Source organism: Hydra viridissima, unplaced genomic scaffold, assembly GCF_058129835.1.
Source record: "Hydra viridissima isolate aposymbiotic clone 2 unplaced genomic scaffold, HvirCarnegie_v1 scaffold_1, whole genome shotgun sequence".
NCBI lineage: Eukaryota > Metazoa > Cnidaria > Hydrozoa > Anthoathecata > Hydridae > Hydra > Hydra viridissima.
In genome coordinates this window covers 29,680,366-29,695,632 of record NW_028324300.1, presented here as the reverse complement: position 1 = coordinate 29,695,632, position 15,267 = coordinate 29,680,366, and the positions used below count along the sequence as shown (strand labels likewise).

Here is a 15,267-nt window from a genome sequence, read left to right as displayed (position 1 = left end):
ACGTAATATATAGTATATATTAACATAATATAAGTATGTAATAAATCAATCATATAATTTTAAATAAAAATTTTGCATTCAAGTTTACACACAATTATTTTGAAACTTATGTGAAGTAAACTAAAGATAGAGTTAATGATATGTAAAAAGGGTAATAATAATGGCAATTTAATCATTATATTCAAAAACATATATATATATATATATATATATATATATATATATATATATATATATATATATATATATATAGTACTGGACAAATCATTTGCAACCAAATAATGCTAATTTAGTTTCTTTATATAAAAGTGCTGCATTTTTTCAATTTAAAGAAATAACTATGTAACTGTTTAGAGACAAAGTTCTTCAAGTTTTATTCATCACAAAGTTCATTATTTGTACACGAAAATTAATAAATTACTACTATAAAAGGAGAGTTCTGGGATTAAACCATTTTTGATGCCCGTTTTGAGTTTTTTTGCTGATTGAGGGGTGTGAAAATGTTTTAGTGCCCGTTTTGATTTTTTTTTGCGAATTGAGGGGTGTGAAAATGTTTTTGGTGTGTGAGTGTCTGTAAAAGGTTTTTTCATGAGAAAAGGATCCATGAAAAAAAATTAATGGGTGTAAAGGTGTTGAAATCGTTCGCGAAAAATTAAGCGTAATAAAACACTTGACCGAGAAGAAGGTAGAAGCTTCCGGATTGACTGACTTGCGCGTCACCGGAGTTGAGAGTGACGACAAGCCTTCTTCCGGGTGCGACGCTGGGCATGGAATCAGCTTCTCCGAAATTTCTGTAAAAGGAGATGGTGGTGGTGGAGCCGATGGATGCGGTGGATTGGTAAAGAAGGCCTGTGGATTTGTTGTTGAACGAAGTCAAATTTGATCCGTTCCATGACGAAAAATAAAAATCTTCCAATCCTGAAGAGGAAAAGAAGCATGTGCTGTCACCGTCGTAACCGGGAATGTATGTGTAATTGTTGGTGTTGTATGGAGTCCAAGGAGTGAGAACGGTTCCGTTTCCAGGAGGCAAATTTCCGTCATACATTCTGACTGGATTCCCACCAGTTTCCAGAAGCTCCAATGATGTGCACCCTGATGTATTTTAATGACACGCCATTTCCTTTCCCGTTGGTGTTCATCAAAACGTATTCGCTTCCGTAAGTGGTGTTCAAATATCGGAACGACTTGCAGTACAGCTTGAAAAGAGGAATGGTGGCAGGAATGGAAGCAAGTGTGGAGATGAACGGCTGGATCCAATATGTGGTGGCTGTGGCATTTTTGTTCACTTGTTGGATGGAGACGTCGTTTCTGAAAGGCATGTCCAACGTGAAATATCCTCCCAAGGAAGTGGTGTTAAACAAGTTGCATCCTTGCAAAGAATTGACGTAAAAAGCTCCTCCCAATGGTGAAAAAAGCAAATCGGTAGCAAGTCCTGTTGCGTCCACGCCGATTCCTTCAGTGGTTTCTGCATAATTCCCAACATTGATTTCGCCGTCAGTAAAGATTCGAATAAAAACTTGACCGGGAATATTTGTGCCAGAGGTGCTGTATAAAGCCAGCCACAGCCTTCTCAGCACTCCTGACTTTCCGGAAAACGCAAACACGGGAGAAGTGGTTAATGCCGCCACCGTCTGTGACTTGAACCCCAAACTGGTGAATCCGGATCCTGGAACGACGCTGGTCAAACTCGATTTTTGCAACAACAAGTCCACGTAGCTTTTTGGTCGCTCCGTCTTGTGCGCGTGACGGGTCGAGCACATTGATCAATTTGTGAGAATTCAAATCCAAGTCTGCCGTTCCCACAGTAGTCCCAGCCGAAGCATGCGTGTCGACGTAATTTTTGGTGCCTGAATCGGAAGCGGAAACAGGCTCGTCTAAATTGGTCAGTTTGTGTTGCGTCATATTGATGTCGACATATGAAATATTGTTGTATGACACTTTGGTGTCGACGTAGCTTTTTGTCGCTGCGTCTTTTAAAGCGGTTGGATCAGAGACGTTGATTAACTTGTGGGAATTTAAATCCAAGGCTCCAGTGATGGTGCTCGATCCGTCTGTTTTGACGTTCATGACTGAGCTGACGTCGACGTAATTTTTTGTCGCGGCGTCATGAAGAGCTGTTGGTTCGTTCAAATTGATCGCCTTGTGAAAATTCAAATCCAAGTCTGCAATTCCAATCACCGTGCTAGTTCCTCCACCAGCATGCGTGTCGACAGCTTTCAAGACGTCGTCAACACCCTTTGGTGAAGGCAATTTAAAAAAAAATTTCGCCCGATTAAAAAATGATTGACAAATTCAACAGAAACGAGTTCAGCGTTTATCTCGACAATCTCAACCCTGGCGGCATCGTGTGAGTTGGTCGGTTCTGCCAGGTTGATGATTTTGTTCGAATTGAAATCCAAATCTGCAGTGATGGTGCTGGATCCATCAGTTTTGATGTAAACGTTGCTTGCTGAGTCTGATGTGAGATTGTGGAGATAAACGCTGAACTCGTTTCTGTTGAATTTGTCAATCATTTTTTAATCGGGCGAAATTTTTTTTTAAATTGCCTTCACCAAAGGGTGATGACAACGTCTTGAAAGCTGTTTCCCTCTTCACATTTTTTCAAGACGTAAAGACACAAGTGACAGCAAAAAGAAGTGTTTCCAAATTGAACCCTTTCGCTATTGTAAAAGACTGGACTTTTCAAATAGTCGACGAGCTCGACGAGAGGGGGCTGAGCGTAAGAGTCAAAGCTGAACTTTTCGTCTCCGTCTTTGTACCAGCACACCCAATGAAACCCTTCTGTGCTTGAATCCCCAGTGTTGACAATGCCGCATTCTTTTTTTCTTGGTTTTTTCGGCAATGTGTCTCTGACAAAAACTCCCCGAAAGTTTTTTATTTTGAGTTTTTTTGCTGCTTCCATCAATTGAAAATTGGTCAAGGCCTCGTTCGGCAAAGTGACTCCTTCCACATTGATCATTTTGTTGTTCATTTTTTTATTTTGTTCATTTTTTTCTTTTTTTAATTTGCTTCCCCATTTTTGTCACTTACCTTTTGTTCCTTTTCTTTTAATTTGTGGTGACCATTAGCCAACGTGTGGATTCCATCTTCCAAAATGATCCTTTTGTCGTCGGCAGCGCTGAGAGAGACTTTGTTGATTTCCTCCGTGTAAATATCATGCAAACGTGATCGGATGACGTTCATTTTGTTCAACTGTTCTTTTTTGGTTTCGAGACATTTTTTGTAATCGTCGTGGGTGATGTATTTTTCGACGACATTTGTTTTGACACCTTTGCATTTTTTGTGTTTTTTTTCTTGTTTTTCTTGATGGATTTTGTAAAAGTAAACTTTTGGCCGGAGACCGACAAACTCTTCAATCTGTTTTCCCCCGGTTTCGTCTTTAAACATCCCAATGACCTTCTTGTTTAATCCAACAGGAAACCCTGCGTTTTGAATGGCAGGATGGTTTTTGTCAAAATCGCTCGTGTCGAATTTACCTTTCACATCGTCAGCAATGTCCTTGTAAAAATCGTCTGTTTCGATTTCGTAAACAAGCGAGTCCGTGTCCGTCATTAACAGCTTTGCTTTTCCGGGATATTTTTTTCTGATGTAATCGTAATGGAACTCAAACATCAAAGTTTTGCTCAAATCCAAAATCGACATCCCCAAATAAACCGGTTTGTTGAAAAAAAGCTTTGTTCTTTTCATGTGAACGGCGATCAAGTTTTCGTCGAAAATCGTGTGTCTGTCGTAATTTGGTTTGGAGGACAATTTCACGGCTTTTTCCCTTTTTTTGGCTAATCTCACGTCCACTCGCTTTTCAATGTTTTCCATGGTTTTTCCAAACACCGATTTGTTCATCAGCTTGAAAAATTCCTTCTCAAATTCGCTGGTGGCTTTTGTTCTCAATTCGGTGTAGAGGTCAATGTACGGTTTCATCCAATCCCGTTGCTCAAATTTGATGCCTCTGTGCACCTTTGAAATTTTCATTCCCAATCGTTCGTACAGTTTCATGTTTTCGCAGTGGAGGACGTAATTTTTTTTGTCGTTCAAATTCGGAACGAGCTTGTCCACTTTTTCAATTTTCATTCTCTCAGGAGCCAGAGGGTAATCGTTGTGTTCGTCGTGAAGGCTCTCCGGATAATCCAAATCAACCTCCAAAATGCACGGGGTCGATCTCCAATCTGACAGTTCGTCTTCTGTCATCCATTCAAAGCCATGAGTTGGAAGAGGTTTGCACATAGCCCATCCGTACAGGTTGTTGGCGTCCAAGTATTGAATAAATTTGGATGGCTGGTTTGGATCGTGCGAGTCTCCCGTGTATTTGTTGTTTGATTTTCCATGTCGGTTTGAGATCATGCTGATTCCTCCACGGGTTCCTTTTTGCACCATTCGAATCATGTCTTCGATTTTCTGATTTCATGCTTTCTGTTCAAGTACTTCGATATTCGCAAAGGGTAGATGTTTTTTTCTTCGCAACCGAAAACGTTGACGCTAATTTCTGGATTGTTTTTTTCAAATTTTTTGATTTGGTCGAGCTTGACCGGAAAATCGATCCCTTCCCAATTCAACGCTTTCGATTTTTCAATCAAGTCTTTGTCAATCCGTTCATGGTGTTTTTCTTTCATGTTCAACGCTCTGGTGACGCACCACTTAAAACATTCGTTGTCTTCGTTCTCCATGTTGATGATTGCTTTTTTGCTCGCCAGAAAGTTGTCGAGAGGAATGTACGACCGACCACCGATGGGTCTGTACTCAATAAAGTTGATGTCCATTTTCAAGATTGCGGACACGGTGCAATTCGAGCCCATTTTGTTGTATTTGACCATGTTCTCCAAAATCTCCTCTTTCGCCTTGTCGTAAAGCTCTCCCAAGTCCGTCGACTCCAAAATGATTGACGATTTCGACAAAAAAGGCACAATTCGATGGACCTCCTCTCCCGTTGTAAGGCTGACGCTCTCCATATCGACGGTCAAAACAAGGCTCGCTTTTTTGTTTCTGTTCTCTTGAAGAATTTTTATCGCTTCGTCTTTCGCCAAATCCAAAAAGGCTGAAGCATCCTTTTGCTTTCCTTTGACTTGATGCGAAAACTGTTTTACCACATGCCTCAGTGCGTGATTTGTCAAATGAAAATCGATGAGTGGTTTGACGGGCTTGTAAACTGTTCCTTGAACAATTGCTTTGAGGGCTCTTATTTTGATAGACTCGATTTTTCTCTTCACTTCGCTCCCCACATTGCTCACTGTTTTCTTCACCGCCTCTGGAACGTAAGGATCAATGAACACAAGCAGGCTGTTGAAACTGTTGACGGCAGCATTTTTCACAGCTGTCAAAAAACTTGAAAAAATTCCTAGAGTCATCGCAGGAGTTGAATCTGGAACAGGATCGTCAATGAGGTAACGTAATGGCTCTGGAACAGTTGCAACGACAGGCTTTTGCAAATGGGCTGGTTTTTGAGGAAGAGCTGGTTTCCAAACGAGAGGTCTCGGTGGGATTGTTGTTGGTTTCGGAGCGATGACAGGCTTTTTTGCAGTTTGACGAGGTGCAATCAAACTAAGATCAGGACGAGGAGCAGGAACCGGCCTCGCGTTTTTTATTGCTTCAACGAGATCATCCTTTCGCATCTTTGAATAATTCTTCAATTTTTGTGCTTTGGCAATTTCTCGCAATTCTTTGACAGTTTTGTTTTCCATTTTTTCTTTGCCAAGAAAATTATTTAACTCAAAATCAATTTTTTGAGCTTTTCCATTTTTGAGCTTTTCCATTTTTATTATGTCAAGAAATTTTTTTCCGGTTTTTTCAGTGCCGGTTTTTTATGATTTGTCGTTTCCGGTTTTTTCGGACTTGCTGGTTTTTCGCATTTTGTTTTCCATTTTTATTACGCCAAGAAAAAAATTTTTCAAAAATGAATTTTTTTAATTCTTTTTTCCGAGAATTGAAAATTTTTTTTTTTTCAGACTTCATTTTTTAGGACTTGGAGTTTTTTTTCTGTTTTCGAGTTTTTCCGAATTTAAAATCTCAATCTTGATCCCATCCTCCACTTTTCCATCTCTTCTCTCCAAATACCTCCAACCATGACCTGTCATTTTCATCGCTTTGTAAAGGGATCCGTACTCAACCACCTCCCCGGTTTCGATGTTGGTCGCTTTCACAGACACAGGTTTTTTCCGAATTGAACCAAGCCTCTAGTATTTTGGATCGACCGGTTTTTTCGCATTTTCCGTTGTCGCATTTTCCGCACTCTCCGTTGTCGCATTTTATTTTTTTGGTCGACCCACCGGTCTGTACTCTTTAACGCCTTCCAAAAGAAAATCTTTGCTCACAAGATTGTTCTCAACCGCAATCATCAGCAAAGTCAACAAATTGTTCGAGGCTTTCGTGACGCCATTTTCTCTCAGCAAATTTTTCAGATAATTTTTTGTGATCCTCATGTTTTATTTTTAAAAAGAAAAAATTTTTTAAATCAATTTTTTTTGTCAAGAATCTCATGACGGTCTTTTTGATCTAATAAACAGCGCTCATGTTGGTTCCGTCTGAAACAAATTGCGTCAATTTGTCGGAAACGATCACTGCGAAAATGACGGTGCTGTCTTGCACTGGCGTTCTGAACTTTAGGTTGACAACCAATTCAGCCGTTTCGGAAACAACTCTTTCCTTTTGCTTGCTGATGTCGACAAAAAACAACGGGAACAAATTTTTATATTCAAGCAGAGTCAAACCGGATTGGCAAACAAGCTCGTTTGTGCCATAATATTTTTCATCAAACAAGAACGCGTCGGAATGGGCCATGACAATTTTCTTTTCTCCAAAATTCAGGTCGTAATTGTAATTCGGATATTTGATCCCATTGACGGTCACGAAAAAATTGCTGATGTCGCAATGATCGAACACGGCTGGATTTGCGGTTTGACTTGACCCTCTGTTTGTTTGAAGACCAAACACGATATATCTCGGAACGCTTTTGTCCGTGATCCTTCCAAGGGTCCAGGTGAATTCTGTGAGACCACCTGGAATGGCTTGTCTTTCGACTTTGTTTGCCTTATATGCCGCTGGAACGGAAATTTTCTTTGTCATAAAATTCAAAAACTCGGATTTTTTCAAAACATCAAGCTCAAGCCTTGGCATGAAAAGCCTGAACTTTTTGATGTCGATCGCTCCTGCGCCAACAGTCCCAGCTCTGTAAATGGCGTCTTCGTATTCTTTTTTTGTGAAGGTTATGGTGTGCCTGAATCCATAAACGACTTTGTTGTATGTCTCGCAAAAACCAAAAATGTGCTTTAAAGGGATCCTGAAAGAAAATGCGCCAATGGAGGTGGTGTCTGCAAACAAGTGGTCTCGCCTGACTATGAATCCAGAGTTTCCGGTGGCGTTTGAAGTGTCTTTGTACCACATTTGCTTCAAACCATCGGCAAGCTGAAAACCGAAAGGATATTTCAGCAATCCAAGCATGGTTGTTCCCTGACCTGGATACATGACTCTTTCCACTTGCTGTCCTGACAAGTCGTAAGTGATGTCGCTGAACAAATACATGATGGCGTTGTTCACCAGAGCAATCTGGTCTGCTGCTGCGTAAGCGGTTCCGTCTGCTTTTTCAGAACCCCTTCAACGAGGATGTAAGCATCAGATGGAACTGTCAGAACAGACTGACAATCAATCTCAAAGACAATTGATCCTGAAGAATTCAAGTCGAGGTTTGTTGGAAGGTACTCGAAAAAATCAACTTTTTCAATGCCGGTCTCGTTCTCGGGCATTTCGTCAACTCTCAATCTGTCGGTGTTTATCATTTTTTTAAATGAGGAAAAAAAATTTAATTCGTTTGCGAATCCTGCGTCAAAAAAAAATCACGCAATCAAAAGCCCGCTCCCCATTTTGACGAGATCCTGAATTCTGGTCGCATTCTTTTTCGTCATTTTTCTTTTTGGACGAATGGACGAACCAAACATTTTTTTGTGCAACTCTTCCATTGGATTGATATATGTGTATGGATCAACCTTTGCCACTTCTTTTGCAATCGTGTTGACCAATTGGTTCGGATTCACTGTCCCTGTCTTGGCGTAAACTTTTTCGATCGCTTTTTTTCCTTTGTCGATGGCAACGTCTTTGGCGGTCAAAATGGCTGAAGTGGCCAATTCTTTTCCTGCAGATTTGGCTGCGGTGATGGCCTCTCTTCCAATCTGTTGTTCACAATGAGCATTTTAAAATGAGAAAATATTTTTTTAATTCGTGTTTCACGACTCGATGTATTTTTGAATCGATCGATATTCCTCTTTGTTGATTTCCCCCTGCCTCAAAAGCTCGTCACAAATGGCAACAGCTTCGTTTCTCGATGCAATATTTCCAGCATGACCAGCGGCGATGCTCAAACTGAGTCGCTGCACCAGAGCATTTGGATCGCTCGGAAGAATGATCACTCCACGACCTTTTATTCCCCTCGTTTTTGTGTAATTTTTCTCCCAAATTTTTGAAACAATCTTGTCCCACTTTTCGCTTCTCGAAGCTTTTGGAGCGGTGGGTCTCCCTTCTCTCTCCATCGCATGCGTTTCGACCAGTATTTTTTCGTAATTCTCCAAGTCCTCGTTGGTCACCTTTGTCATGTCAGGTCTGGACCTTGTGATCAGCTCCCAAAAACCATATGTCCCATTGAACTTTTCTCCATCAATAACGATGTTGTTTTCATCGATAAAAACTTCTTTGTTTCCGATGAATATTTTTCCTCGTTCTTTTGCGTGAATTCCAAACACTCTGTCTGCAGAAAATTTTTTTGTAGCATATTTCGACAAATAATCCAAAGCAATGTTTCCCACGTTCATTTTTCCAAACGTTTTTTCAGCACCTTTTAAGCTTTCAGATGGACTTTCTGGATAAGTCAAAGCCAGTGGAGTGTTGTTCGCCTCTTTGAATGCAATGCTCTTTATCTCGTTTTGCACCTTTTCGTTGCTCTCGATCAGAGGCTTGAAAAACTTTGACAAATCAGTCTTATAATTTGCATCTGAAATGTTCGCGTTGAGGCTCTCATTGTAAAGCTTTTCCCGGTTGGTCATGTATTCTTTGACAATCTCATCTCTCTTTTTCGGGTCATGTATTTTAAAGAAGGACATTTTTTAAAATACGGAGAAAAAAAAAATTAAACAAAATCGAAAATTCGTTCGTGTTTGCGTTCATTTTCCCTTTTTGAAAATGTTGTTAAACGCTTGAATGGCCTCTTCTCTTCCTTTTTGGATCAACGACTCTTTGATCAATTCGTCAATGGTGCTTTTTGCATTTGTCCGGATTTCTTCAGCCATGACCTTAAATTTTTGAAGCTCGCTGAGAACTAATTCATATTCGGAATCGCTCACAAACCCGTCCATGAGCGATTTTGAAATGTGATCGCCAATCGTGTTCAATTTTGACTCGGAAAGAACCTTTAATTTTTCGTGCTTTTCAGCCTTTAACATCATTTTTTTGTTTTGATGGTTTCCGAAAATGGACAGTGCACCCATTCCAACCGCAATCCCCTCGCACGCAATCGAAACTGGGGTGGCAACGGCGGTTGACAAAAGGGCAATCCTTGTAATCCCCAAAGCAAAGCAAAACGAATAATTTTCGACACTCGATGGTACTTTTTAATCAAAGCCATTCTCTTCACTTTTTCATCCTCCATTTCTTTTTGGATCTCGCTTATTTTTTGAAGACGGTAAATGTGACCTCCATCCGTCGGAGCTGTTGGAAGAGTCGGATATATTTTTTCAGTGTTTTTGATTATCTCCATCTTTTTAACAAAGGCATATTTTTTTAATTCGAATCGATGTGATTTATTTTGCTAAGCATTTCTCCTTTTTTGACAATGACGTCATTGATGCTGTTGTTGGTCACATCCAAAGTGACGTCATCAACAGACTCTGAAAAAATGACATCGTTTTTGTAAAAGTTCAATCGGATGCTGATTTTGTTCATCAGAGTGACGACAGCAATCCCTTTTTCAAATTGCAGTCCAACGGACAATGATATCGGAGTTTGAGAAAGAGCAACAAATTTAATGTCCTTCTGAGCAAAAATCTCATGGTGGCCGTTTATGTTAAAACAGTTGGGATGATCCAACTCTTTTCTCGAGACGATGATATTTTGCGATGTCTTTTTTTGCAGGTTTTTGATTGTCTCCACCAGGTTTTCAAGCTCTTTGATCCTTTCCACCAAATTTTCCAAATTTTTGGTCCGATCCGACTCTTTGAATTTTTCCAACTCTTTGATTCTACCATCCATGTGCTCCAAATACATTTTCGAGATGTCTAGGTTCGAGTCAACGTGCTTTTCTGCTGAGGCGACATTCTTGTACATCTTGTGAGGGGCATGCATTTTTAATATGAAAAGAAAATGTTTTAACTCATTTTATTTTCTTTTTTTTTCGTGTTTTCACTCGCTGGCTCCGTGTCGCAAAAGCAATTTAGCCACCCATTTGGCGAGACCGTTTTGAGATGCTAAATACAACGGCGTCCGGTTGTCTTTATCTCGCGCGTTGACATCGGCTCCGTTTAGCAAGAGCAATTGAACAACTTTAAAATGACCCTCCCGACTCGCCAGATGAAGAGGCGTCATTCTGTCATCATTTTGAGCGTTAACATTTGCTCCGTTTTGCAACAACAATTCGACTGCTTTTGTTTTACCATTACAAGAGGTTGTGTGCAACACCATCCATTGTGCAACGCTTGGAGCATTTACATCAACTCCGTTTCGCAACAAATATTTGACAACGTTAACCCCATCAAATTCCTGACTCCCTCGCAAAAACGTACATTTGTTTTCAGTCGTCATCTTTTTTATATGAAAAGAAAATTTTTTTTAACTCATTTTATTTTTTTCTTCGTGTTTTTCTTCGTGTTTTTCACATTTCTTCGTCAGACTCCATTTCACCCAAATCCAAATCGTCACCCATGATGCTTTGAACTGAAGACACCTTTTTCGCAATGATCACTTCTGGAACTCTAACCTGAATGGACTCGATCTGAGTTCCAACAAAAACACCTTCAATTCTCAAAGAGGTAACGACGTTGCACTTTTGTCTAACATATTCCAAAGGAGACATCTTCAACAGCTCTTTCGCTTTCTTTTTGAAAAACAACGAAGAGACTTCAATGCCTTTCTCGTCTTTCTTTGTGAACAATTTTCCGAAAAAAATGGACGAGGCATTCGGATTTTCGGATTTCTTTTTCAAAATGGACAAGTTCTCTGCAATTATTTTCTTTGTTCTCCCTCCTTTCTTCAACAATGGCGTCGTTTCTTTGACTTTTTCGCGAAGAAATTTTGATACCTTTTCAGCCACCTCGATGAACTTTTTCTCTTTTTCGCTCATCCCTTTTTTCTCGTCGAAACCAAGAAAGGACATGGAATAACCCTCCAGTTCTTTCGTTCCAAAGTTGCAGTTCTCAAACACACCCAGAGAAAACAAAACGGGTGTCCTCAAAATAAAAGGACCTTTCCCAGAGGAATACTCATAAAAGAGCGGAATCTTTTGGAACTGAATGGGCTTGGTTGCGGAATAAACCTCTCCAACCGACAATTTGCTCTCGTCAAAATTTCCAACCGTCACGAAATTCATCTTTTTAATAAGAAAAGAAAATTTTTTTAACTCGTTTTTTTCAAACGGATCAGTTCATCATTGCTCACCCATGAGTTGAACGAGTCTGGATATCCTTTCCATTTGACCAGTGATTTGCTTTTTGTTCTGCGAATGACTTTTTCAATCCTGAATATTTCTTGATACGTCTTTTGCATCTCCTGCTCGTAAAAAGTTCCTTGAATGTCTTCACCGTTGGCGTCAGTGATTTTGTATGTGGGTGGATCCGTTCGCTGAACTTTGGACACTGTGAAAACCTCCTCGGTCCATCTCGGCGTGTATCCTTTTTCAAAATGAGTCTTCTTTTTTGTGATCCTCACTTGATCTCCTATTGAAAATTTCGGCTCTGGTCTTTCTTTTGACATCTTTCCATTCAGGTTCATCCAGACAATATTTTTGTTCTTTTCCTCGCTAGCTTCAATTGGTGTCATTTTGATTGACGAGTGCTTTGTGCTGTTGTAATTTTTCACCATTTCGTCCAAAACGTCAATGTATCGGTTGGTGCTGTTGGCTGAAAAATATTTAAACATTTTTTCTTTCATCGTTCTGTTCCATCGCTCGACGACACAGCTTTTTTCCTTGTTTTCAGTGGAATATAATCGAACACCCAGCGATCTCACGTGCTTGTTGTGAAATTCTTTTCCTTTGTCCACCCACATTTTGACACATTTTCTCTCACCAAAAATCTTTTTAAACGCTTCAGCCACTTCAAGTCCAGTTTTACTTTTCAACGGAACGATCCACCCATACTTTGAAAACACGTCGATCACCATGAGCAAATATTTGACACCATTGTTGAACTTTGAAAACGATTGCATGTCAACCAAATCAGCAGCCCATATTTCGTCGATGTCGTTCACAAACACTTTTCTTTTTTTAAAATGACGAATGACCGGTTTGTGAAGCTCCTCTGCAAGCTGATCCGTCCATTTCAAACTTGAAAAAAATTTTTTTTTTTAGAGCCCTTTGGATTCGCAGAGACGCCTAATCCGAATTTGGCTTTGGATTTGATAATGGGCTCGATGATCTTTCTTTCGTTTATTTCTTTTTGAGTGGGGTTTGGAATGGAGTTCATCTCTTCAAGCATCATTCGATCCGCCAAATTTCTGCTTTGAACGTCGGTCAAATATTTATAAGTCAAATTGTGGTGGTATGCTGCATTGTCCACTCGATCCACCGGTTTGCTCCACTCTTGGTACATGTCTGTGGATGTCAGCCTTTTTTCCAGGTTTGTTCCAGGTCCTGCAAAATTCATTCCTGGAATGTGCATCTCTCCTGGAAATTTTGCCCACGGAACCTTTATTTTTTTTTGAAAAATTGTTGATCGATTCAACCAAGTCACCCCCTTTTGTGTGCACATGCGAAGAAACAAACATGCATTTGGTCGTTCCGCAAGAGTCGCAAGTCCCTTTGAGCATTTTTCTGTTGTTTTTTGATACCTCGTTTCTCAAATGAATGGTTTCGGTTTCTCTTTTGCATTTGACGCAGTACATTTTATTAAAAAAAAATATTTTTAAATTAAAAAATGGAAGTAACCGATTTGTCATGGAATATTGGGAAAAGCAAAAGAGACAACAACCCGCTTTTGCCGAGAAGCATTCGAGGAATCATCGTTGGAAAGTCCGGTTGCGGAAAAACAACGCTGCTTCTCAATTTGCTGCTCAAGCCTGGATGGCTGGATTATAACCACTTGCAGGTCTTTGGGAAATCTCTATTCCAGCCCGAGTACAAAATACTCAAAAGCTCGTTCGAAAAAAATTTGCCAAAAAAGATCATTCTCGATTTGTTCAAGGTGCAAAACGAAATGGAAAAATTGAATTTAAACCCAGAATGCGTCATTAACGACCTTTCAAAAAATTTTTCCGAAACCGAGGACATGAATTGCCAATTTTTCGAAACGGCTGACGATGTTCCTGAAGCTGAAGACCTCGATTCAACAAAAAACAATTTGATGATCTTTGACGACCTTCAATTAACCAAGCAAAACAAGTGCGAAAAATATTACATCCGCGGAAGACACTCCAACGTCGACTGCTTCTACCTCGCTCAAAATTACTTCATGCTCCCACGACAAACCATCCGAGAAAACACCAATTTCATTTGTCTGTTTCCTCAAGATTCAAAAAATATGGACCACATTTTTCGAGACCACGTTTCGAGCGACATGGGAAAAGAAGAATTCAAAAAATTTTGCAAGCGTTGTTGGTCTCAACACCACGGATTTGCCGTCATCGATTTAACCTCAAAAAAATACGAGGGAGAATATCGAAGCGGATTCGACGATTTTTATTTTCCGAAAGAATCCTTTTAAAAAAATTTTTGTCCATTAATAAAAATGTCTGGCATCATCATCGACGTGGATGGAAATTCCAACGTAATCATAACAGAATTTTTGGACAAAATCGTCTTTGAAAAAGAAAAAACCTACGAGATGGCTTTTCTCGGCCTGGAGACGTACAACAGCTTTCCAAACATCACAAGCAAAAACAATTCTTTCCGGTACAGCATGAACAACGGAGCCAATTGGGAAAACGTCGTCATCCCAGACGGAAGCTACGACATCATCGACATCAACAATTATTTGCAAAAAACCGTCTCAAACACAATCAAAAATTACGCGTCACAAAGCGCAAGTTACGTCGCTGCGAATAAGATCAGCTACTCACCTGAAAACATCAAAATCGGATCCAACTCAAACACATTAAAATCAACCGTCAAACTCGGAGTAAATTATTTGATGGACCTGAACGTCGAAAACAGCATCGCCTCTCTTTTGGGATTCACAAAAAGACAATTGGACTCCAATTCAGAGTACGAGTCCGACGACAATGTCAGGATTTCAAGCGTCAACACGATCAGAATCGTCAACAACGTCATCGGATCAGCCTACATCAACGGCTCGCAACTCAATTGCATTTACTCCTTTTACCCATCGGTCGGTCCTGGATTCAAAATCATCGAAAGACCCACCCATTTGGTCTACCTCCCTGTCAAGGTCCCTGAAATTTCCACGATGATCACACGCGTTGTCGATCAAAACGGAAATTTAATCGACTTTCGCGGAGAGGACATCACCATCCGATATCACATTCGAGAAGTGAAATAAATATTTTTTTCCCTCGTTTAAAAAAATGAGCAAATATATCAGTGTCAAATTAAACGTGTCCCAGGGACAGATCGAAAAAATAAAAAAATCCATGATGGAAGGAAAACCCGTTAGCATCCGGATTTCAAGAAAGGATTTCCACGGAAACGACGTTTTGCTTGTGACACACACACAACACCAACAAATTTTGGACGCTCTCCATCGAGGAGTTGGAGTCACCATTAAAATGAGCAAGACTCAAGTGGAACACAACGCAAATGTCAAAGGAGGATTTATCGGAGCTCTTTTACCTTTATTGGGAATGCTTGCTGCTCGAGCCGCTCCCTTTGTTGCCACTGATTTATTAGGCGGAGCTGCCTCTTCGCTTGGGTCCACTGTGATCGACAAAATTTCAGGAAGGGGTGTCGTTTACGTCAAAAAAAATGGACACGGAATGAAAATGGGCACTCACAGAGGAAACGGATTATTTTTAACACCCTGGATCAAAGGAAGCTCCGTCAGAGACGGTCTTTACATCAAAAGCGGAAAAGGTTACGAATCCATCGGATCCGGATTGCTTCTCGGACCAAACTCCCCATTCTCAAGCATC

The 15,267-nt window shown here is 40.2% G+C and overlaps 1 protein-coding gene across 1 annotated transcript; it reads right to left on the bottom strand.

The window, feature by feature from the left end:
• Positions 1–8,207: 8,207 nt before the first annotated feature.
• Positions 8,208–9,077, bottom strand: LOC149894409 (uncharacterized). Its single transcript, XM_090078197.1, has one exon. The coding sequence runs from the start codon at positions 9,075–9,077 to the stop codon at positions 8,208–8,210; it is 870 nt and encodes a 289-aa protein (XP_089934323.1).
• Positions 9,078–15,267: the final 6,190 nt, after the last annotated feature.

Excerpts from the sequence above, each read along its gene's own strand:
- LOC149894409 (XM_090078197.1), bottom strand. The coding sequence starts at position 9,077 with ATGTCCTTCTTTAAAATACATGACCCGAAAAAGAGAGATGAGATTGTC.